Raw genomic sequence first — 26,276 nt, forward strand, 5'->3', positions numbered from 1 at the left:
TTTTAATTATTCTGGCAATGAGCTAAACAAACTTAATTATAATGTTTTTTTTTTCAGTACACTTCTTATTTAATAATCTTAGCAGGCAATTTCTGGTACCTTTCAAAGTCAAAACCCAAGAAAGAAGGGCTTAAGCTAGGTAAAATAGAGTTAAAATACATTTATCTCCATCTTCACAATTTTTCCAGATGTACTGCACTCAGCTGTTGATAAATGTTTTATTATCTGAATAATATGGGGAAGGGGGAGTTCAGTATTTCCAAGGCAGCATTGATCACAGTATAAAGCACTCGGCTGCTTGATAGTGCAAAAGAAGCTATTGAAAGACTTATGTTTTAACTTAGAACTGGAAATACACTGCATGATTTTCACCAATTGGTCAACGGGAAAACAAATATTGATTTGAGTACATTAAAGTCAATGCAGTTTACTAACTAAGTGCAGCGCTAGCAGATGATGAGAACAGAGTTACATTGATTTTTTTTTTTTACTTTGCAAAGTGAGAATGACCTTTGCAGTTAGTTCCAGTGTGCTGGTGGATCCAGACCTGGCACAGGTGCCAGGGAAATCATGGATGAGGGTAAGCCAGCCGTGGGGGTGTTAATGGAGCGTAGAGGAGTGTACCAGTCATCATGTTGCCGTGGTGGAGGTGGGCCAGAGGGCAGGTGAGCATGAGTGCTGGTGCAAGTGAACTGGCTGACAGATGCCGGAGAACCATAGGCGCTCGTTGCCATGGAAGAGAAACGCGGTATGTGGTTGATGGCATGCGGATAGTGGTAGGGCCTGGCTGAAGTAGACACGGGGCAAACACCCGGTATCAGGCCACTGCAGGCTGAGATAACAGTTGGAGGGATTGACTTCTGAATGGCTCGTTCTTGTTTGCGATGCTTCGCACGTCTATTTTGAAACCACACCTGAGAGAAAGGGAATGGTGTTAGCAAGGATCATGCAGCAGAATACACACCCGTTAACATCACATAGTCCTGGCCCCAAGTTTATATTGTAAAAATTATGATATTCAAGACTAATGTAAATAATATTAGGGTGGAGCTACTTGGACATGAAGCAGACAATTTATGGTGCCCTGTTCTGTCAAAGTCCTATTCCAATTGGGTTAGTTCCTGCAATACCGTTTTAGGAATCCCTAAACTTTGGCTCTTGTATTAAGCTCCCAGAATTTTGAGACATGTCGCTACTGAGAGAAAAGCATCATTCCCTATAAGGGAAACAGAGATTTCACTTGAATATGAATTTCTCAAATAAAGCAAATGGGAGACACTAAAGCATATACAGGTCAGACACACTGTTGGGATTTAATATAGCGTGAGAAATAGATTATGTAAAATATGCTGAATTCATATTAAATACACTTCATTTCTTTACAGAGTTAACTCATCGAATCAATGACTGCCCTTCCTGAAATGTTGCTTAAAAATTGTGTTTGCGAAGCAGCTATGATTTTGCCCTCTTGATATAAACTAGACGTCCTGATGCTGTACAGTACAAGGAATTAATTTGTTGTCAAGCAAACATTAATGTAGATAAATGGTTTGGTCAATATCACAAAATATCTATTCCATCCTTTCCTATGTAGCATTTGTAAATCACACAGACTTTTGCATAGACAACAGACAATTGCATAGTTTACAGTATAATCCAATATTTCCATGTTTGGGTGGCACAGTGGTTAAGCAGTGCTGCTTCACAGTGCCAGGGACCTGGTTTTGATTCACAACTTGAGTCACTGTGTGGAGTTTGCACATTCCCCCTGTGTCTGTGTGGGTTTTCTCCAGATGCTCCAGTTTCGTCCCACAGTTCAAAGATGTGTGGGTTAGGTTGATTGGCCATGCTAAATTGCCACCTTGTGGCAGGAGAATTGGCAGGGTAAATGTTTGGGGTTACAGGAAAGAGGCTGGGTGGGACTGTGCTCAGTGTAGACTTGATGGGCTGAATGGCCTCCTTCTGCACAGTAGGGATTCTAATCTTCTATAATTCTTTTTTGAAAGTATATACGATCATATCTGAATATTTCCTGTAAAATGGCATGTATTTCCAATCATTTACAAAGTTTTAGCAGTGATGTCCATCAACAGTAATTTAGATATATAGTGCCATTAATTTAGAGGAGGAATAAATGTCAGCAGAAGATGTGGAGAAAATGTTGGCAAATTGATGGAGGTGATTTTCAGCCAGTGTTCACCATCAGCGAGAATGATCACGAGGGCTGAAAACCCGGGGACAATCCAAAATGCCGGTGATGACTGTTGAGATTGGTGGAGAGGGAGATGCTGATGATGACATGTTGTGGGAGGAGGGAGGTGGCAAGAGTTGCCAGCATTGATTAGGGTGGCGGGAGCCCTGACATCTCCATGATCGGGTGGGGCAGATGTTATTTCTTGGTCTGACCAGGATACTCCAATCTCACTGCAGTGGTTTTATTGACATGCATAGGCCCCACCCATCAAAATGATGGAGTAAAATGTCCCTGCTTTTTTCAACAAAGTGTCATAAGATCTTGTGAGAAAACTTGCCTATTGGTTTGCAGCCAGATTCTGACACTTTGCTATGTATAAAATGTCAATGCGAGGGGGATTTTCCAGCCGCTCCCTTCAGCAGGATCTTCTGGTCCAGCCAAAGGCAAACTCTTGCGGTAAGTTCCCTGGCGGTGGGACAGGAGAGCCAAACAACACAGCATAGACACTTGGGGGTGGGGGCGGGGGGGGGGGGGGCAGCAGGTCCCACCAGTAATCAATGACAAGCTGCTTCTGCTGCTAGAAAAGAAGTCGCGGGGGGTGGGGGAGCAGGTGGTGGGGGGAATCCCATACAATGATGTGGAGAACCATTAATAAGTCATTAACATGAAAAACCATACAAAACAGAAATCTACTGCATAGTTGCACATTTTATAATGATGCATTTTAACTTGGTTGATTACTTCTATTCAAAAAATAGAATTTTTCTTATCTCTGACCTGGATGCGTGCCTCATTAAGTTTAGTGATCTTGGCCAGCTCCTCCCTACAGTAGATGTCTGGGTAATGGTTTTTACTGAAAGTGGCCTCCAGATGTTCCAGCTGCTCCTGGCTGAAGGTGGTCCGATGGCGCCTGCGTGCAGGTGTCGGGTAGTGAGCCTGTCCATGCACGTTGCCTGGCAGCAGGGAACTACTTCCTGAATTTGAACTTCCAGAAAACTTCTTGTAGACACTGTTATCAACTGAAATGGAAACATTTTCAGATCACTGCTTTCAGTATGTTACAGAAAGGCCACACAGAAATCCCTCCTTATTAAAGGAGTGCCTTCCAAAGCAGTGGAGACCCATCATGTCATGAAAATAGTAAGGCATAGATTTGCAATGTTAGTATTTGCTATTATAGAGTCATTTGCTCCACTGTGGAGACTTCAAGTCGAGAAGAAGCACTTTGTCTTTACAAGTACATGTTCAATTCCTTTTTCAATGGAAATAAGTCAGTAATTAAAACAGAATGATAATCTTAAATGTCTTGACCAAAGCTTAGGAATTATTTCATGCACTATTATTGTATGAATTCTCAACACAATTTCATACCATTATTTTATCTGCTGCTTAAAAAGACGCATTAAGCTTTTCATGCCATTTGCTGAGCTTTGGAAGGATCTATCACAGGATCAAGCTCTGAATGTGATTAAATTAAGATGCTTTTTGAAAGCTACCTATGTAAGCAAACCTTGATCATCTGATGTATTATCCCTTTATGTGACTTGGTATCAACATGTTTTAGAATGCTCCTGTGAAGCTACTAGGGCCAGGAAATGGCAAATGGAATTTAATGTTGGCAAGTGTGAGGTGGTCCACTTTGGTAGGAAGAATGGTAGGAAGGACTATTACTTACGGGGCGAAAACCTGCAGCAGGCGACGGTGCAGAGAGACCTCGGGGTCCTTGTGCATGAGTCGCAAAAACCCAGCTTGCAGGTGCAGCAGGTGGTCAGGAAGGCGAATGGGATGCTGGCCTTCATAGCGAGGGGGATTGAATATAAAAGTAGGGAGGTCTTGCTGCAGCTGTATAGGGCATTGGTGAGGCCGCAGCTGGAGTACTGTGTGCAGTTTTGGGCGCCGCACCTGCGCAAAGATATTTTGGCCTTGGAGGGAGTGCAGAGGAGGTTTATTAGGCTGATGCCGGAGTTGAGGGGGTTGAGCTATGAGGAGAGGCTGAATAAACTGGGCTTGTACTCGTTAGAGTTTAGAAGAATGAGGGGAGATCTCATTGAGACGTACAAGATGATGAATGGGATGGATAGGATAGAGGTGGAGAGACTCTTCCCGCTCAAAAAAGACAGTAGGACTAGGGGGCACAGCCTCAAGATAAAAGGGGGGCGGTTTAGAACGGAGTTGAGGAGGAACTTCTTCACTCAAAGGGTGGTGAATCTCTGGAATTCTCTGCCCGTTGAAGTGGTGGAGGCTGCCTTGCTAAATATTTTTAAGACGCGGGTTGATGGGTTTTTGATAAGAGAGGGGATTAAGGATTATGGGGAGAAAGCGGGAAAGTGGAACTGAGCAGCGACAGATCAGCCATGATCTTATTGAATGGCGGGGCAGGCTCGAAGGGCTAGATGGCCTACTCCTGCTCCTATTTCTTATGTTCTTATGTTCTTATTACGTTAAAGATTTGATATAAATATTGCTGTTGTTCTGAAGCATACCTGATTGAAGTAAATTGATGTCCAATGAATACATTTAAATCAGTTCAAATGAAGTCATTTAGACAACAATGCTAATTGAATTAGGCAGGATGAAAGTTCCACTCAACGGCCAACCTGCTCAGTAATACGCTACATGCTTGGTCATTGAAACTGACTGACACTTGCTGAGGCAAAATTTGCATGGTCTCTTACTCCCACTAATTTGGATTGTGAGAGTTCCTGTGATTTTTTGCTGCAATGCTAAGGAATTTAAAAGCTTGCAGACTGCTTCCTTTTGATTGGTTTGCCTTATGAATCCTACCTAAACATTTTCAGTTTAGTATAGGTGCCATTTTCCTTTTTTGTTCAAATTGGACAACCAGCTTGAGCCATGAGTTTCTCAACAGGGAGTCTCAGCATTCCATCAATGTCCAGTTCTGTGTGACCATTGCTATTGTGCAACTCTGTGCTAGTATTGCTGGTAGCTACCACTTTATTTTCATCCTAAATCACTCATCCATTTCTGCTCTATTCCACACCCCAAGAGGGCAAAAGATCCTCTCCACACCTGGCTAAAGGCACTTCAGAGCCCGATCATGTATGGGACAGCACTGAGCACACTACTGTACCTTAAAGCTGAGGTTTTTGTTAGAGAGTTCCCTGCAATATACTCCAGATCAGGTGGGTTATATAACATTTACATTGTGCACAACATAGCTACATAATGAGAATTGCAGGTGGAGAAGGCACAGCCATAGCCAAAAGGCAGCATCTGATGAGGAAAATCAAATAATAATCAGAGAAGATAAAAGGCACCATAGCAACTGCCAGTCAGGTGGCCAAGAAGTAACAGATCTCAGCACCTTCAAAATTACTCACCTGAAAAGCGTAAGAAATTCCTCTTGTACTTCACCTCCCTCCCTGTGTTCTGCACTATTGAAAAGTCTAACTATCCCACCAAATTTCTATGGCTGGAATTATCCACCTCACCTGCAGCTGAGATTCTCCAGTCCTGCTGCAATGAATGGAAATTTAGCATTGTAAAATCTGAAATGGTGCTGTTCATTGGCAATTTCACAATGCTTGTCTGTACCCACAACTCATCAAAAGTTTTTATCAAGCAGGCTATAAATGTCTGCCATGTCATGATGCAAGGCTCTGAGTCTTCTTAGGCAGGGTGTTAAGGCAAGTCCAGGAAGCTTCTTCCTGCTGCTGGATCTCTTCCTGCTGCTGGATCTCTTGGTTCAAAGTAATACAGCACAATTGGTGTGTATGCTGATCTGATACATCACAGAAGGCAAATGGAGATCACTTGGCCCACCAACAACACCTCAAGGACATTTAGGGACAGGTAATAAAAGCTAGTCTAACCAGCGACACCCACACCCCATGAACAAATAAATAAAAGTAAATTTTGACTGCTAAATTCCATGAAGCTCATGCACCTACAATTAAAATTTTAAAAATCTATTAATCATCTATCAATATATTTAAATTAGCAACCTGCCTCTCTTGAGGAGCTTTCTGACAAGCAATCCCAAGTGCTGTCAATTCCAGTGTTTTTGACCTATGTGCCCACCCTAACCCCGCCACCAACCCCCACTATCTGAAACATGTACATTCGTGGGTATGAATGAAACCCAGACCATCACACAAACCAGCCTCTCATCCATTGACTCTGTCTATACATGCTGTTCCTTGGAAAAGCAGCCAGCATAATCAAGGACTCCATGCAGCCTAGACATTCTCTCGTTCACCGTCCTCCATCAGAAAAAAGATACAAAAGTCTGAGGACATACACCAATCGACTCAAGAACACCTTCTTGCCTGCTGCCATTTGATGTTTGAATAGACCTACCTCATACTAAGTTGATCTTTCTCTGCACCCTAGCCATGACTGTAACAATATGTTCTGCACCCTCTCCTTTTCTTCTCTATGAATGGTATGCTTTGTATAACATTACATGTGACAATAATAAATCAAATCAAAGACTTACCATATGTTAAACTGATATTTCTCTGCACCCTAGCTATGACTGTAACACTATATTCTGCACCATCTCCTTTCCCTCTCCTCCTATGAACTGTATGACTTTTGAATGGATCCACCATACATTAAGCTGACCTTTCTCCACACGCTAGCTGTGACTGTGACATTACATTCTGCACACTCTCCTTTCCTTCTTCTCTATGTATGGTATGCTTTGCCTGTATAGCGCGCAAGAAATAATACTTCTTATCATATACCAATACATGTGACAACAATAAATCAGATCAAAGAACTAACATATATTAAACTCATCTTTCTCTACACTTTGGCTATGACTGTAACAAAATCTTCTGCACCCTCTCCTTTCCTTCTCCCGCTATTACGCTATTATACAAGAGTAGATATAAATCTCAGGTTGAAACACAATACATTTAATTACAAGCAAAACTTTTCACGACATTTTCTAACTGACGTCTTCCGTATCTGTCTCTAAATCAGTCATAGATTTGGCAGTGCAATACATCTTTATGATTGTAAAGAAATGCAGTAGAAAAATGCTTCATTTTTGTGTTCACCTTCTTTTGTCAGTTGAATAACATGAGTATTAAAAGATATAAGATCGGCATTTGATAACAGGTCAAGTCCTGGCTTTGGGAACCAGAACTGAGCAGAGCCAGAATCTGATTATTCATCCGGACGTGAAGATGGTGGTGGAAACAAACATTCAGCCCTGGATCTAGGGATTAAGCTGCACCATATCCACTATACCAACCTTACTGGGAAATGTGGAATCTGATAATCACTTGGTTTGAGTTCGTATAATTCAATATCGTGAGAAAGTGTACAAGAACCAGAGCCAGACTGTTCAGCCAGAAAAAACAAAACCAACAAAGAGACTAATTTGTCTGAAAAGGGTGGTGAGCTTACTGGTGCTACTGATTAGTGAGGAAGTCAATTGACTGTGCATAAGTAACAGGCTTTAGAATTAGAATGTAATACTGTACTTCAAGCTTTGTTCAAACTCATTAGTGATCCTTGTAACTTGGTGCGCATCAGTCTTTGCTTCAGGAAGCTGTGTTTTACAGAAACTGCTGACATTAAAAGAGCATGAATAATATTTTCAACTGTGCAATGGAATCCTTCTTTTACAATATTGCATTTCTTTGATTAGTGGATGGCTCTCATATTCAGAAAACTAAGATAATGCTCTGAACCAAACAAAATCCAATTTAAGTAGTTTAGTTTGCTTGCTTGCTTTAGAGTCCATTCCTAGAACTGCACACTTCATTTGATCTCAAAGTAATTAGTTGCAGGTAAACCAAAGCCACAGACCCCCGAATGTCTTTTGGCACAAACCTGGAATTTAATTAGCTTACCACCAAGAAGCAGTGTAAGTTTCCTGCCTGTTTGCAAGAAGCACCAGTTTGCTTTTTAATGCATTGGCTCGGAAGAGGATCTAAAGCTATATGGGAAGGATGATAGTGATACATCTGAAACAATACAACTTGTTTACAATAAAATGCATCTTCAATAAATTTACATTTAAAATGGTCCAAGACAGTGCACAGGGACATAATTATGAATAAATGGGAGCTGAACCAAAGATGAAAATATTAGGAAGAATGACAAAAACTTGGACAAGAAGAAGCAGCTTTTGAATATGGGGTGGAGAAGGATGGTGTGGTCAGCTATGTCAAAGGCTGCAAGAGGTTAAGGATGATGAGAGAGACAGGATATCATGGTTGCAGTCATTGAGGATGTCCGCTGTGATTCTGATAATGGTTATTCCCATGCTGTGGCAGGGCCAGAAACCTAATTGAAGAAATTCAAACATGAAAGTATGAATTTGAGAGGCAGCAGCACCTTTAAGGATTTTGGAGATGAAAAGAAGGTTACACAATAGGAATGTAAATGCTAAATTATTCTTAATTTAGCTCAGTGTGATGTGTTGCTCCATTTTGGTAGGAGAAATAAAGTACTTTTTAAAAATGTATTTATTAGTCACAAGTAAGGCTTACATTAACTCTGCAATGGAGTTACTGTGAAATTCCCCTAGTCGCCACAATCCGATGCCTGTTCAGGTCAATGCACCTTACCAGCACATCTTTCAGAATGTGGGGGGAAACCAGAGCACCTGGAGGAAACTCACGCAGATGCAGGGAGAACGTGCAAACTTCACACAGACAGTGACCCAAGCTGGGAATTAAACCCAAGTCCCTGGCACTGTGAAGCAGCAGTGCTAACTACTGTGCTACCATATTGTTTAACTTCTTGGAAGAGAAGGGCCTTAACTGAGGCCGAAATGTACAGGCATCAAGGGGTACAAATGCATAAATTATTAAAAGTATACAGGCACAAATAAAGCCATTAGTGTAAGCAAAATGCTGGAATTCATTTCCAGAGGAATAAAATTCAAAAGCAGCAAAATAATGTTAAACTTCTACAGAATCTTTATTAGATTAGTCATAGAGTATTTATCAAAGTTCTGGCTATGTCAAAAAAGATATAGGTTTACAAGGGTCAACCACAACTAAGAGGGTAGAACAATTATGGAAGACTGAACAGGTTGGAGCTTTTTTCTCTAGAAAATTGATAACTGAAGGATCCCCATATTAGGTGTATTTAATGCTATGAAATGATTCAGTAGGATAGGCAGAGAGAGGATATTTCCACATGGAGTATCAAATAGACCAATGGATAAAATGTGATATTCAGGAGAAACTGCTTTCCCAAAGAATAGTAAACATGTGGAGTTTACTACAACATATAATGGTGAAGTTAAATAGCATAGTTGTATTTAAAATGAAGCCAGATCAGCACAAAAAGGAGAACCATAAAGACTATGATTCTGATTATTGACTCGTTGATTTCCTGCACCCTCCGCCTTTAACCAGGACGTGTTCCCAAACATCTTGGGAGCTTCTGAGCTATTCATTAATGAGCTGACCTGAGATTGCTGTATCCCATTATGGTCTTTAATTCACTGCTTCTTTTCTGAGAGGCAGTGGCATGAGATGTAAAAACAGGAAATAAGACTGTTGATTTTGATTGCAGCACTCATTCAATGATTCATAACGTAAGGAACATGAGAAATAGGAGCAGGAATAAGTCATTTGGTCCTTCAAATCTGCTCTGCCATTCAATAAGATCATGCCAGATATTTTACATCAGTTATGTCATCTTACAGTATCGCCATATCCCTCGATTCTTCGTATCCAAAAATCCATTAACCACTGACATTTATAGACAAAACAACTGAATGAATGTAACTCCCAGAGATAGGGAATTCCAAGAAGTAGAGAATTCCAAAGATTCATAACACTTTCAGTGAAGAAAAAAATCCTTATCTCAGTGGTGATTCCTTATGCCCAGACTGTGACCCCTAATCTTACATTCCCTAGTCCAGGGAAACTTCTTCCTAACACTTAGATTGTCCTTAAGAAAGGATACTTTTGTTGCATTATCTTTAAGGGAAGCCGATCCTTCCTTAGGTAAGGAGACAAAATTACACACAGTACGCCAGGTGTGGTCTCATCAAGGCCTGAGGCAATTTCAGTAAAAACTTCTTTAATCCTATACTCCAATCCCTTTGTTGTAAAGGCTAACATACTATTTGCTTTCCTAATTGCTTGCCATACCTGCATGTTGACACCTCTGAAGACCAATATTTCTTAGTCTTTCACCATTTAAAAAACATTCTGCTCTTCCACTTTTCCTATCAAAAAGTGAACAACTTCAGGTTTCTCCATATTATGTTCCATCTGCCATGCTCTTACTCACTCAATTAATTGATACTTTTACAGTTCTTCCTCAGACCTTACTTTCTAACCTAACTTTGTATTGTCAGCAAACTTGGATATATTACACTCAATCTCCTCTTCTAATTCATTGATATAGATTGCAAACAGCAGAGGCACAAGCATCAATCCTGGTGGAGAGCCACCAGTTTCAGTCTGTCAAGCTGCAAATGTCCCTTTTATTCCTACATCGTTTTCTGTCCATTAACCAACCCTCAATGCATGTTAGTCTATTTCCCAGATCCCATCAGCCCTAGCTTTCTATAATAACCTTGTGTTCAGAATATTATAGAATGTTTTTTAAAGATTCATATTCGTTACATTCTTATAGTGATACTCATTTGCACATTGCCAACATTTATATGCATATTTGCTGCCCATAATGGTGCACAGTATTCAGCTACTGTGAATACAATGACCAAGTGGCTGGCTGTAGGATGTGTGTACCTTCGCCTTAGATAATCTGTGGATTAAACGAATACTAGCTAGATCTGCTGATGGCTAAATTATTCTGAGCTTGATATACTCAAGTCACAAGCTCCAGGAAGTGAAGAAGAATTTGAGTTGTAAGCGACTTGAAGGAAGAATTTTCTGCAGATTCGACCAATGAACAAACTGGCTAGTCAGGTATCAAAGTAACTCTGGAGTATGATGAGTCTACATGGCTGAGATGATTAATTCTGTCAGAGAAGATTGACTCAGTCAATTTCTCTTTGTTAAGAATTACATCTTGCAAGCTCAACCCTAAAAGAACCTTGCACACTTCTCAAAGAGTCATGACTTGGTAATTAGATATTGACAAGTGTAGGTTGAAACTCTTAATATATGGACAACAGGTATTTCTATGTTGTGAATACGTTTTCTAAGTTAGATTTTATCAAGTGCCTTCTGAAAGTCCATGCATTAGCTTCATCAACCCTCACTGTAACTTCATCAAATAACCCAGTCAGGTTATTCAAACATGATATTTAGACACTGTTGATTAATGTCTAGTTCAAATTCTTATGTACAGTATCACCATTCTTAGAAATGTTCATAGCTTTTGCTGACAAGTAGCCTATATTTTATTACTAACTGCAGATGCTGTATAATGTGGATAAATGTGAGGTTATCTGCTTTGGTAGCAATAATAGGAAAAAAGATTGTTACTAGAATGGATTTAAATTGAGAGACAAGATACTCAACAAGACCTTGGAGTCCTCATACATCAGTCACTGAAAGTTAGAGTGCAGGTACACCAGGCAGTAAAGAAGGCAAATTGTATGTTGGCCTTCATAGCAAAAGGATTTGAGTATAGGGATAGAGATGTTTTGCTGCAATTGTATAGGGCATTGATGAGCCCACATCTGCAGTATTGTGTGCAGTTTTGATGTCCTTATCTAAGGAAGGATGTCCTTGCTACATATAGAAGGACCACAGCAAAGGTTTACCAGGCTGATTCCTAGGATAGGAGGTCCATCATATGAGGAGAGATTAAGTCAGTTAGGTTTATATTCACTGGAGTTTAGAAGAGTGAGAGGGGATCTCATAGAAACTTATAAAATTCTAACAGGGTTAGACAGGGTAGATTCAGAAAGAATGTTCCCAGTGGTGGGGAAGTCCAGAATTTAGGGTCATAGTTTGAGGATAAGGAATAAACCTATTAGAACCGAGGTGAATGGAGTTGAGGCCTAAAAGTTGTCTGATTTCAAAAAGAAATTAGATATTGCTCTTGGGACTAAAGGGATATGGGAGGAAGGGGTATCAGGGTATTGAATTCAATGATCAGCCATGATTAGGACAAATAGTGCAGCAGACTCGAAGGGTCAAGTGGCCTAATCCTATTTCTAGTTTCTATATTTCTATAAAAACAAAATATTAAGTTAGAAATTATTTTGCCCATAAGGATTTCCTTAATTTAGGTCACTACATGACTGCATTTCAAAGTTTACAAGTAAGCCCCTAACACTACTGCCACTCCAAGAGGAACTGATGAATATTGGGGCTTCAGCTAACCTGTCTGAGTATTAGCAGTCACAAAGGGGCATTGATTCTTTTTTAACTAGGAAATGATGCGTGCAAAGCCCTAAGGAAGCAAGGTAAATGGCTTGCAAAGTAGAAAAGATGATCATTATTGACACTATAAATAATACCTCCAAGAGATTTGGTGACATTTGATATTGTTTATTGCAATTCAGCATTATCCGTGTTTAATTGTACCACAAAATGATTTAAACCATACGTTCACAAAGAATACACTGAATCTCTATGAAGGATGGTAAATTATTGATTAAGGTGTCATAACTCTAACAAAAAGTGTTCATGCAAAAATGATACATGTACAGATAAATTGATTTTGTTCTTATATCAGTAAAGTACAGACCTTAGGCTAAACTTTTGTAACAATCTATTCTGATCTAGAAGATTATCTTAATTTGAGATCATTTGTGTGGCTGAGTCAAATGGCAACTAGAATTATTGGAAGTGACTTCAATGCTCTCAATAAACACTGCTAGCATTCATTTCAGACGATGTTATAGGTTCTTGCTATTTGATTTCCACTCCAATTTAATTGTCCTGCCCTATCTCTTTGACAAAGTTTTTGGTCATCTGACCAATTATTGACTTCTGTAGCTTAGTGTAATTTTTTAAACGGTTGTATGAATTAGCTTGAGCAATTTTATCATGTTAAACGTGTTATAAGAATAAAAGTTAGTTGTTTACTGACAGTTTAGATATTATTACAAAATAAAAATAAAGGAAGCATCTACTAAATTATCTTCCAATAATTAATTAGGATAAATATACATTTTAAGAATATAATGATAAGTTTTAAAGTTTATTTATTAGTGACACAAGTAGACTTACATTAATGCTGCAGTGAAGTTACTGTGAAAATCCCCTAGTTACCTCACTTTGGTGCCAAGAATGCAGAATGGCCAATGCACCTAACCAGCACATCTTTCGGAGTGTGGGAGGAAACTGGAGCACACGGAGGAAACCCACACAGAAATGGGGAGAATGTGCAGAGTCTGTACAGACAGTAACCCAAGCTGGGAATCAAATCTGGGCCCTGGCTCTGTGAGGCAGTAATGCTAACCATTGTGCCGCCTGATGTAATGTAACAACATAATGTCAGAATGGATAATAGCTATGTTGTGTTGTATATTGCTAAAATGATTCAATTATTTGTTTAACTCCACAACCATTGAGAAACAAATTAACAAATTTCACTTTATTTGTGTATAATGGTTAGCAATCACATACAATAAGGTTAGACAGAAGTTTATATTTAGCTTATCTTCATCCTTCCAGTTTGCAGATTCGTTTAATAATAATTTGATCGAAGATGTGCATTATGTGGGTCCTCCTCTAATTTTCATATAATTGGTGATACAAAAGGTTAACATTAAATTGATTTTTTTGGTCAGTTGGATAGTTAACATTATTTAGATGAAGGACACACTTGTTTTACAGTCATCAAATTAATCATTTATTTCATGTACAGATCTAAGGCATTATTTCTTGAGGTAACCTAAGTGATGTGTTAGATTCACATTTACACTTTTGCAAGCTTTAATTGGCTCTTGTTAAATTGCATTTGCAGTCTTTGTATTTTATGGAGATGTGATTTCCAGTTGTATTAATACAGGCTGCTACTGTAATCGCATTGTAAAGTTTGGCAGATTCTTAGAGTGCCAATAGAAAAATGCAATCTGACGGCACAGAAGGAGGCCATCAAGCTTGTTTTAGCCGAATAGATGAGTGGTGAAAATATATCCACTAATATTTAACTCGGGCCTTTTCACAAATGAATTATAAAACGCTCAGTAATATGATATTGAGAAGATTTTTAAAAACTGTCATTATATCCAATGCTGACCTAAAAACTATTCCTATCGACACTTTCAAAGTTTCCCATTTTAACCTACGGATGCTAGGTTTCATATCGAATACTGTGGGTATGAATTAAAATATCTCGTGGCCTTCAGCCCTTTTCCTGAGCTGTAGCGAAGCGTTAGGCCAGGGTGCCACCGTGTGTACCGGGGACAGATGAACAAATAAATGGGTGGGCAGCACTTTCAGCAGAGAGTTAACTTGGCGTTGTGAGACTACTTACTGAGCAGAGAGTTGACCATGTAGATTTGGAGTGAAGGAGATTTTCTGTACCTCAGCTACAATTGGATTTTCCTTCCTTGCCTATCTGACAGTCAGCTCATTCTCATCCGGAGCCCGTTTCAGTCTAACATTTTGATTTTTTTACAGCTGCTACGGTCTAGGATTCAAATCAGTTATTCGATTAGAATTTACAAGGCATTTAACTTACAGCCTCTATGCGGAGGAACGGCTAATTTGTGCGTTTTTAGAGGAGGTTCCAAAGTTTTGCTTGAAGCTGGGATACTTGGCCACAACCGTGAAAGATTCGGATAAGCTTTCGATTTGACCCTTTCCGCCTCCCAACCCGGTTCTGCAGCCGAATTTTCATTCACCTTTAGTAATCCAGATAGATTTTATATTTAACACAACTAAATAATGCGGTTCCTTATTCTCTACGAAGACACGTGTTGTTTAAACAAGCAGGGTACAGCCGTGTGTACAAACTACCGAGTTGGATGTGTACAATTGTATTTATTTCTGCTTATTCTTTAAATTCCTCATAAAAATATTAAAACAGTAGAAAAACGGTTTTTGTTTTGAAGTGGGGCAGGGGTAAACAGATGAGATCTCCTTTAAGACTAACATTTCTGAATGCTAAGTATTAATTTTTCAGAATCTCCGTATTTGTCCTTCTATTTTCATTTGTAATCCTGTACACATGGTAATGATGAATAATACCTGTATAACGAAGCTATGGTAACATTACCACGAGGCATGAAGCCATGACTCTATAAATGCTTATTATACAGTTTTGCGATACCTGTATGGAATTATTGCTTACTACATTGCCGGATGAAATATTGTATGGATGTATTATATGGCTTAAAGCTGTAAATGATTAAATCATTGACCGATCGTGAGCATGTATCAATGAAAGTGCCAAATGACTGGAACTTTTGTATGAACAGGTATTCTATGAGTGGCTAAGGAATGAACATGTAGTTATATTCCTGTGAAAAGTACTCACCTGCCGTGAGGGAACTGATGTGATCTGGGTAAAGGTCTGGGAACTCATCACTTTTTACCTTGCCTCCCCGGCCACTGACTGGCAGCACTTCTTCGGCCATTTTCATGTTATGGGAAGGGGTGAGCAGTCAAACCTCAGGCCTCCAGCTTCCAGGGAGGATTCTAATTCACCTCTGGACGCAGTCTGACACCTTTACTTGGTGGCACCATGACATCACCAAGACCCACCGGGCCCCGAGCAACCAATCGTCGGCACACCCCCCCCCCCAAAAAAAAATAAAACTAATGAAAGTGCTTGGACTCGGTAATGAATACGATGACCTCTTTATTGCAGACAAGCAGTGGCATGATTGAAGGACAAGTGAATGGGCTTGTGCTTCAATTCGAATAATTAAAGTGCGCTGGAGTGAAATGGATGGCAAGGAAAGTGAAGGGGAAGCGTAGTGGGTGGCTGCATGTCAGCACCCAGGTGGACAGGGCGTGTGGTTTAAACTAAGCATCCCTTTTGTGTATAAAAAAAACTAATTCATCTCTAATAACCCAGATGACATGCCTCAGTCCGACAGCACATACAACATTGAGACGTGTCAACAAGGCAGAGCAGTTTCTTCAAGGACAATAGTGGATTTTTGAAAAAATAAGGTGATTGCCCAGTTTCGATCCCAGTCGCCCTCTGTGTGCTTTCTCCAAAGTCTTCAACTTATAGTATAATTATAAGAACAATAAACTTGGGAATTGTAATCGAACATGCAATTTCCTCGCCTTTCCTCTGTCATCAATGGCTTTATTTATGGTTTCAAATCGTGCTGGGGTGGATTCTCAAGGTTTCCTACAATACTGCAATATCGTTCCCGCAAAATAATTGGTAGCAAGTATTAAGTACAGAACGCAAAAAAGTATGAAGTTGCAGCTATTTTTACTGCATCTTTCTCATTGCACATGTTTCATTTTGATTTATCCGGATTGTACTCTTCACTCCGATTTCTCCGGTAGGATTATGCTGCCGGTATGTTTGGTCTGTTTCCTCCACGTTAATAGTATTGCAGCCTTACAAAGTGCCGAATATCGAGTTACCCAAAACCGAACAGTTTCTGTTATTAACGCCGCGCAGAAGTGTTGCAACATCAGACACAGAGAATACAAAACATCGCAGGAGACTTTATACATCGTCCCGTTGTTTTACTTTTTTGTTCAAATTAGAACGCTCAACAATCAAAGTAAACTGAAATCAGAACATTTCTCAGTAAAGACCTGGATGCTCAAAAGCTTGCTCATTAAATGTTTAGATTGCTGTTCGGCAGAACAGTAATCGGGTTGTCTCTAATTATAAAGCAATTAATAGAAGGAAAATGGAGCTAATTGCTTCTACACAGAAACTGATGATTACAATAAAAAAACACGTTAAATGTAAATCGATTGAAACTAAGTTAAAGAAAGAGGACTCTGCAATTAATGGGACTCGATCCAACAAGAGCCTGCAGGCAGATCATAGCGAAATAAAAAAAAGAGACAGGGTTACACTGGGTGCATATATAAGTAATCAGACAAGTTAATGCCAAACAACATGTATAATGTCACAGCGAAAACAAATCTCATGCTAGGGTACAGTGTCTTCATAGCCCCCTATCGCAGGTAGGTTTGTTCCTTCAAACACAATTTGTGTAATGAATTGTCTATGTCACGATATTTCTTTGGTGTGTGTTAAATAGTCTTTATTAAAATGTTGGACACACCGTGTTTTACCCCCTTGAAGATAAGCTCTAATATAAATCGGGACCAAGTACGGAGACACTAGTTGGTCACTTGTGCTGAAGGAAAAGGTTTGGATTGATAAAATTCCACTCCAGGACCTCCCAGTGTGTTGCTGGGACAATGAAGTACATTTGAAGTATCACCTTGTGTTGCGGGTTAGCAATTTCCACGCAAGCAATGAATTGTGGCGATCAAACTGTTTAAGGTTCACTGTAAGGATCCTTTATTTTACCAATAAAACAAGCTAATATATATTTCGATTGTGACTATAACCCTCCTCCTCACTCTGATGTTATTACAGTAAAACAATACGTGGGCAAATAGCTTTCATTCTCTGATCTACTTTCGGTTAGTTAAAAAGTTCAACATGAACGAATTCACCAAATTTAAGTCAAAATTGAAAGATCCAAATTAACTATCTGTATCAATGATGGTTGGTGAGTGAAGTGGATATGCAGTATCTGGTCATATTATCTAGTAGTTTCCCGAAAATTAAAAGCGGACCACGCTAAGAAATTTATTACAATGTAACTTTGACATCCTTGGTACACAATTATTTATTTAAAATCTATTTTTGTACTCTTTCTATCGCTCAGTTGTATTCTTCCTTAAACCATCGGATTCCCTTTCGCAGTCACTCCATCCTATGTTTTCCTGCCTCACATGCCCTCACTGCCCACCTCTCACATTGCCTGTTTCCTGTTGTATCCCCTCCCCGCCTCTTAAGAGCAGAATTTCACCGAGAAGAGTGAAGGTGGAAGGCGGGATCCCCAGGGCGATTCTACCGGTGACAGTAAGAGTTCAACCTTGGCCTCGCCTCGTCAGAGGCTGGACAGCTCAGCAGCTCTACCTATAGAGGATAGACGAGAGGCGCCCTGGAAGGGTGGGTAAGTTTCTTCCCACCACTCCCCCCCCCCCCCGCCCTGTGTACAGGGGCCAGCCAGGCGTACATAACCTGCCGGTGGGAGTGGTGAACCCTCAATGGGGACTTGCTGGGAGATTACCATGTTTCGTCTGGCAGTCTCCCCACTGGTCTCAACTCTGATAAACGCTTCCCAAGTATAAAGTGACCTCTGATTGCCCACTCCGCCGCTGTTCGTGCTGCTGTCGCTCCCATTTCTGGGAATACCCTGTGGTGGCTGGAAGACATTGTCCCTTTGCTCTTGATGTCGCCTGCCTCGATTTAACGAGCCCTCCTGCCTCCCAGCCCGCCAACAGATAGCTGGTTAAAAAAAAAACTCTGCTCTAACTCCGTTTCAATTATCCCCACTCTTGTTTCTCTCTTTTTTGTTTTCTCGCCCTTTCTTTTCCTTTCATTCTCTCACAAAATAATATGTATGTGATATCTTCAACATAGAAACTCACTCCAAGGCACAGAGAGGAAATAGAAATTGGATGCTGATTCAGTGATCATAATGAATAATGAAAAGCATGGTCGAAACAGATGGACCGCAATATGGATTTAGGGAGGACAGCACAAATCATAGGCCCACCAATAATGGGACAAAGAGAGATTTTATTTTGTTATATCCAATTCAACCCAATCAAAGTCCAATTCAAAGTCTCAACAAGTGAGACATTCCAGATCCAAGCTGACAAGACAGGCCAGCCTCTTCCTGTTTTGGGTCTTATCTACATGATCCAAGCTGATAGGAGCAGGCATTGCACCCCCTCCAGTGCTTGATCTCATTTGCATCTTAGCCAAAAGACCTGGATGCCATTTAAAAAAAAATGCTTCAAATAAAGCCTCAGTGTAGCCTTATTGACTTCTACTAAGTGCAAGACACCATTGCTACACTTGATCTTAACCAAAAGGTAAAGAAGTGTAGGGAGAGAGGGGACTCAGAAGGCGAAAGCTACAGCAAAATGAAGAGTTTGAACAGGACTCAGAAGGGTTATGGCCATAAAGAGGTTTAAACATTCGAGTGAGGAGTTGTCATTTTGAGACTGAGGGAGCAATGGTGATCAGCAATGACACATGTGCTCTGTGAGTAGGAATAATGTAAAATGAAATATCAGCTAAAAAGTTTTGGATGCTGAAATTTAACAGGATGAGAGTCCAGGAGAGCTTTTGAATATTCAAATCTGGAGGTGACAAAATCATGTGTGACAATTTCAGCAGCAGAAGCAGATGTGGGAGATAAGTGATGCTATAAATGTGAACGCTGACAACCCTGTGGTGGATAGAATATGGGATTGGAGGCTCAAGCTCTGGACTGATGGGTCACCAAGGTGATGTCCATTCTGTTTCAGTAGCCTGACAACTCAGAGGCAGTGAAGAGTGATTGAGGGATAGAGCTGGATGTTATCAACATATAAGATACCCCATGACTGCACTTGAATCACCCAGAGGTAGCATTCATGCTGGAGGTAGATTCTTGAGAAACTCCACAGCTAACATTGCTGTGGTAGCAAGAGAAGTCAGTGCTGGGAAAACTCTGACTATGGTCAGATTGGTCAGAGTGGAATCGAGTTAAAGGAATCCACTGAGTTGGAAAATGAAGCAGAGACAAGCTGAAGAGAGGACAAAGATGCACAATCTTTCAATTCTCTAGATCTTTATCTTTCTGTGTCATTGCCCTTGCTAATTCCTCTTTCCTTAGCTCTTTCCTAGCTTCTCATCTTATTTCATCTGTCCATCCTAAATTCTTCCAAAGCTTCCTTAACTTTTTTATTTATTTCATTGTTTCAGTTTCTTTCCTTTCTTCTCAGGCTTCTCCTCCTCATCTTTCTTTCATTAACTCCCTCTTCACTGGTTTCCATTTCATGCAATTTCCCCTCTCTATTATTCTTTTTCTTCCTCTCATTCCCTCCATCCTTGTGTCAATTTCCATTCCTCTCTAAATCAGATTCCTTTGCTTCTTCCTTGATTTTTTAACTCCATTTTCTGATTTCTTGCATTTCACATAATTGTCTCAAATATCTGAACGATACCACCACTCTTCAGTAACAGTGATTGATATTTCTTGTTTTACCACTGGTCTCTGTTTTTGGTGTTACTTTCTGCCATGAGTAATATATTAATGATTATAAGTATTGCAAGAAACTGCTTCCTGAGAAGCAATGAGCTAGCAGGAATGTATTCATTAATTTAACAGTGTCATAGAATGTAAAATTGCTCTCTTATTGCCTGTAATCAGTATGTTTTGTATGACAAGAGATGTGTTTTCTTACTATTGGAGTGTGTATTCCAATGAAATAATTCAGCAGCAAGTTTTCATATGTTTAAAATAAAGTTATTTATTCTATCACACTTACTCCAAATTATGCAACATTCACACGCACAAATAAAGAGTTTACTTTTACATAAGAATATAAGAACATAAGAAATAGGAGCAGGAGTAGGCCATCTTGCCCTTCGAGCCTGCCCTGCCGTTCAATAAGATCATGACTGATCTGAAGTGGATCAGTTCCACTTTCCTGCTCTCTCCCCATAACCCTTAATTCCCCTGTCTAACAGAAACCTATCTACCCGTGACTTAAATATATTCAGCGAGGTAGCCTCACCACTTCAACGGGCAGAGAATTCCAGAGATTCACCACCCTTTGAGTGAAGAACTTCCTCCTCAACTCTGATCTAAACTACCACCCCCCTCCTTATTTTGAGGCTGTGCCCTCTAGTTGGGCTATTCTTTCTAGGTGGGAAGAATCTCTCTACCTCTACCCTATCCATCCCCTTCATTATCTTATATGTCTCTATAAGATCCCCCCTCAGCCTTCTAAACTCCAATGAGTACAGACCCAATCTATTCAGTCTCTCTTCATAGGCTAACCCCTTTTTACAAATTATGGTTAATTCACTCTGTCATTCTGCTCCCTTACATTGTTTATTGAATTAATTTAATTATTTTAAAGTTTAAGTGATGGTCTTGTAAAGTTAAGTGTTCATTGCAGGTTATGAGGATTCTTGTAGACAAGTGTCTAGGAGATTGGTTCTCAGCTGAACTTTCAAATTGGGACAGGTTGAATACTTTTGCAGCTAATTTCAGAATCTGATTCTTGGACTGCCTGACATCTGATGGTTCTAATGGATCTGCTGGGTTTCTGTGATAATAAAGGTGCAGTCTCCAAAACCAAGGGACTGGAGCTAGGTTAACACTCTGAAGCCCATCCAGTCTAGCTTGGATAAAGTAGGCTATTGTGATACAGTGGGAGGTTGATGGTGGCTATTGAGTTTTGACCTTCCCTTTTGTTCAGTCTGAGACACAGAGGCAGGCAATTTGGAAACTCCATAGCCTTTAGGTGTTGACCCATCCTTAAACAATGAAATGATTTCTATTCATGGCTGTGAGGTACCATCATCTCTGCCCATATTTAATGAGATTTTCACCAGAGACTTCCTACAGCCTGTAGTCAAAATGCCAAAGGTCACGTGATTAGCAGCAGCCATTTTAAGTGCTTGTTTGTGTCCAATGTTTAAAATTATTGACTGTAAGTTCATAACATGACATGCCTATATTGGGCATGACAAAGATATATCTGTTTCAAAACTTTATGACTTGGATTTTATACAATAACAGCAACTTATATTTATATGGCACCTTTAACACAATGAAATGGCCCAAGACTCTTGTGATGCTAGTATGCCTTTAAGAAATGTTTTTTAAAAAATCATATTCTCTGCAGTTAAGCAACTTTGGTTTCTTTCATTGTTGCCAGGCTGTTTGTTTAGAAGTCCTTTTATTGCTGCTTCAATTGTTTAAATGGGGTTTTGTTTATTTTTATTCTGAGCCTCAGGTACATTTCTGGGGTGTTTTATTGTTCTGTATTGTGAGGGAGAAGATTGATTGACACGTCAAAGTCTGGTGGTTCCTGCCCTTCCTGAAGAATCCAAGGATTCATTTTAAGTTTTGGTTTTAGAGTCAGAAACCGTCTAGTTGAGAAGTGGCAGCCAGCTTTTTTTTTTCTCTCTCTCTCCCTGGTCTTGTAAATTTTGTTGGCCAGCTGGAAGTAGGTCTCCTGGCCTTCCTGGAGTGAAAGTCTGCTGTTGGTGGTTTGCTCGTTAATAACAAGGGTCTCTCTCGCTGGTATTTTGGGAAGCTGTTCTGACTTCCAGCTTAGCAATGTGTTTATCAAGAGAACTGCAGCATCCAACCAAAGGACTAAGTTCCAGCATCACACGAGCATTTGTAATTCCTGTACTAAGCATGTGGTAAAGGTTTTGTTTATGGGATTTGCTTGGTTGGAATAGTATTTAGCTGTTAAAGTTTATATAATATCATGGTCTTTTTTTCTTGTTTTGTAATTGGTAAAAATTATTGCTTATTTTCTTTCTATACATGTTAATTATATTCTTAAATAAACTTTGTTTATAAAAGCTCCCTAGTGGGTTATTTAAATCATACGTGAAGTTAAACATCTTATGCCTTCCCCACCAAATTCAAATAACAAAACTCATGATCCAAGTGGACGTCATAAAACACTTTGGAGTTTCTGACCTGAATTATAATACTCCTCACAGGAGCATTATAAAACCTAGTATAGCAGCAGGCCACATATAAAGATATTAGGTCAATGAGGTAGGTTGTAAGAAGTGTTTTAAAGAAGGAAAGTGAGATAGTGGGGCAGAGAGATGTATGGAAAGAATTCCAGAGCTTGAGACTTCAGCCACTGATGCTGACCAATTATATTACACATTAGTGCATCAGTGACTACACTTCAAAAGTACTTAATGTACTTAATGAAGGAGTTTTCTGCTGTATTCTTAGGGAGGGAATAAATAACTACAGTGTCTTGGCTACAGACACCAACACTGAAAAAAAACACACTTGAGAATCACTTCATATGCAGGACTTATGGCAGACCCGGCCTCTCACAGACTCTCACAGACTGATCTCTTCAGTTGTCTGCAGAAATACGCCATATGAAGCTAGCCTACCTCAAATAGATTTGCTCCATGTCCATTATCTTCCATGTGTGGAAGGATGCTGACAAAATGATTAGGTGGCAGGAGTGGAACCTGGCAAAGTTTTTATTTCACTTGTAGATGCATTGTCAAAGCCTGTATTTTTTAAAAACTGGGCAGCCACTTACTTGATTTTAATGTAATGTCCCACAGGGGTAGTGAATCAATGTCACTAATGAATGGTAAATGAAAGAGACAATAGTGTCTGGTTAAACCGATGGGAAAATCAATGATACAATTTGGCCCTCCTTTCAGTATGAAATTAAGCCTGGAAGTTATTTTCCCCCCTGTAGGTTAAGTTAACAGTAGACAGATGTTTAGCTGAGGATTTAAACTCTGGGTATTACTGAAAACAGGTCCACCAAAAAGCAGCACAGCAGGGTGAAGGAGAAGGCATGTGTCTGATCTCTCACATCTGTCACATGGACACAGAAACATCTGGGATTTGGACATTATTTATTCTATATATCAAACAAATTGTCTTTCTCAGTGTCTGTAGGAATACAATTTTTTATTTGCTGGTGTCCGTCACATAATTTAAAATAAAAAAAAAATTGACAGATTCATTCTGGAAGTGGCTCATATATTTACTAAACTATAACTTGTTTCCTCTCCTCAACTATTGCGTCCCTTCCTTTCAAAACGTAAGAATGGCCCTTCAATCTCTGAGTTCTTACAAAATACTTCCCCATCTCTAGTATCCTTAAGTGTGATGCCACCTTCAAAATCCAGGCCTCTTTCCCACTTGTTTGAACCTATACCATTAGGGTTCTGCCCCTGTCAGCATATCAAAATGGCCTCAACCAAAGTCAAAAGAGTTACATCCTTTGTGACTCTAACCTCTATGATTCTCTTAACTTCTTTGAAACCTAACTTATTAACCAAAACTTCAGTTACCCCACCACCTTCTATCTGGTGTTTCTTTTTGGATTATACCCCTGTAAAATAAGTTGTGATATTCTCCTAGATTAAAGACATTAAACACATGCAAAATGTTTTTGTTAATAATTCACATGCTGCAGGTTTGGAGGTGGCTGTGGAGAGTTACTATCATCATGAAGGGTGAAGAACATCATCAGGCTTGAGTTAACTGAGGTTCATCTAAAGGTCTTGAGGATGTGCATAGAGGCCACTAGTATCAGTGGTGTGTATCACTTAAGAAGCAGTGCACATGAAGCTGAAGATCAAAATAGCAATTTAATTAGATGGGTGAGGGTGAAAGGTAAATCTATGGGGTAAGGAAGTATGTCTGATTAGTTGTTGGGAGACAAGTGAAGAGCACATTAAAGCAAGAACAGGAATAGTAGGAACTTGAGCAGGCAATGCTATCCACCAGGATGGTTCTGATGTCCCTTGGAGCAGGCCAGAGTCAGCTGCCACGGGAAGTGAGCACACAGTGAAGTAGATGTCAGTCAGCATCTCAGATGCAAAATAGTGAGAAGGAAGGGAAACATCAGATCAAGGTTAGCTCAATTAGACTGAAAAGTCAAGGAATTAAAAAAACAAATCTTAAGAAGCAGACTATGTTCTGGAGTAGAGGCAGTCTAACAAGGAATTCATATGTAAACATTTTAAACTAGTTACTGGCAAACATTCAAAGATGTGGGTATGCCGGCGTTGGACTGGCGTAAACACAGTAAAAAGTCTGACAACACCAGGTTTTAGTCCAACCTATTTATTTGATAATATACTCGCAAGCTTTCGGGTTAGCCCCTTCGTCAGGTGAATGGCCCATTCACCTGACGAAGGGGCTAACCCGAAAGCTTGCGAGTATATTATCAAATAAATAGGTTGGACTAAAACCTGATGTTGTCAGACTTTTTACTGTTAAAACATTCAAAGGACATAGGTCTTGAATACCCTTGTGCTCCTCACAGAATTGAATTTTGTTTTTATTGTCTTTCCTCATTTTCCCTACCAAAATTTATCACTTCACACTTCCCTGCATTAAATTTCATCCACCACATGTCTGCCCACTCCACCAACCCAGCTACGTCCTCTTGAAGCCTAGCACTATCCTCTTCACAGTTCACAATCCTTCCAAATTTTGTCGTCTGCAAATTTTGAGATTGTTCCCTGTACACCCAAGTTGAGGTTATTAATATGAATCAAGAACAACAGTAGTCTTCATGTAGATTTCTGGAGAACCCCGCCTTTAACCACCTACAGGAAGATCAGAAGATTGGTAGGGACACATGGAAATTGAATGCAAAACTGTTGACCCTACAAAATAGTGAGGAACTTGAAAGGGATTACGAAGGTTGGAGAACCATGGAATCCCTCATGGAGTCCCTAGCCTACTGATGGTAAATGATGAAGGTGAACACAAAGAGATTCTTCATTCTCCAGGGTGTTCAGAAAGCTAAAGAAAGACAGAAGGAACAGTCCAATTCCAGAACAGCATGCAAAGTTCTCCTCCTGCAGTCAATAGGGGTCAGTGTCAGGGAGGACCTGTAGGAGGTGAAAAGCCAGCTGGCTTTTACCTCAGAGCCCTCCAAGGCCACCTTTCAGCCCAGGCTGCACTTTGAGCATGATGAGACACACTCATGTTTCTTCCAAAACATACATTGAGAGCTCTGCAATGAGCCACATGTAGTAGGCAGTGAATGACTCAACAACATGTCACAGCCTGACGTTTCAGGAATCAGCAAATGTTTTTATGCTGGGCTGTACAACATGATGCCCATGGCCAGCATGGCCTTCCAGTCCTCCTGGTCCTCTATCATGGAGGTTATCGATGATAGAATGTGGGTGAGTCTGGGCAAACTGTTAACTCTACATAAGCTGGCAAAGACGTCAAGAGACAAGTAAAACTCCTGGAAGTGATGGTTTACCGGATAAGTTGTATTCGACACTATGGCTGGGTTGTCCCAGACGAGCTGGAAATGCAAGGGGATGTGCTTGACTGGCTGCATGTCAGAATCCATGAGGGAAGACCTTATCATCATCACCTACAAGCAGATGAGGAAGAGGGAGGAAATGAGAAGTGGATGGCCCATTTCACTTCTAAACATGGCTGACAAAACTCTGTCCATGGTCATTGCCAATCGAGTCAAATCTTCTCGGGTGTTGG

At 40.0% G+C, this 26,276-nt stretch overlaps 1 protein-coding gene across 1 annotated transcript; it reads right to left on the minus strand.

Moving 5' to 3' along the window:
• Nucleotides 1-518: 518 nt before the first annotated feature.
• prop1 (PROP paired-like homeobox 1) lies at nucleotides 519-15,653 on the minus strand. Its single transcript, XM_080199818.1, has 3 exons — nucleotides 15,548-15,653; nucleotides 2,972-3,213; nucleotides 519-914 (listed from the first exon to the last, which is right to left on the minus strand). Exons 1-3 carry the CDS (start codon nucleotides 15,651-15,653, stop codon nucleotides 519-521), a joined length of 744 nt encoding a protein of 247 aa, XP_080055944.1.
• Nucleotides 15,654-26,276: the final 10,623 nt, after the last annotated feature.

The sequence above is a fragment of the Carcharhinus amblyrhynchos genome, chromosome 12 (genome assembly GCF_965287045.1).
Source record: "Carcharhinus amblyrhynchos chromosome 12, sCarAmb.v2.hapA, whole genome shotgun sequence".
NCBI classification, from domain to species: Eukaryota; Metazoa; Chordata; class Chondrichthyes; order Carcharhiniformes; family Carcharhinidae; genus Carcharhinus; species Carcharhinus amblyrhynchos.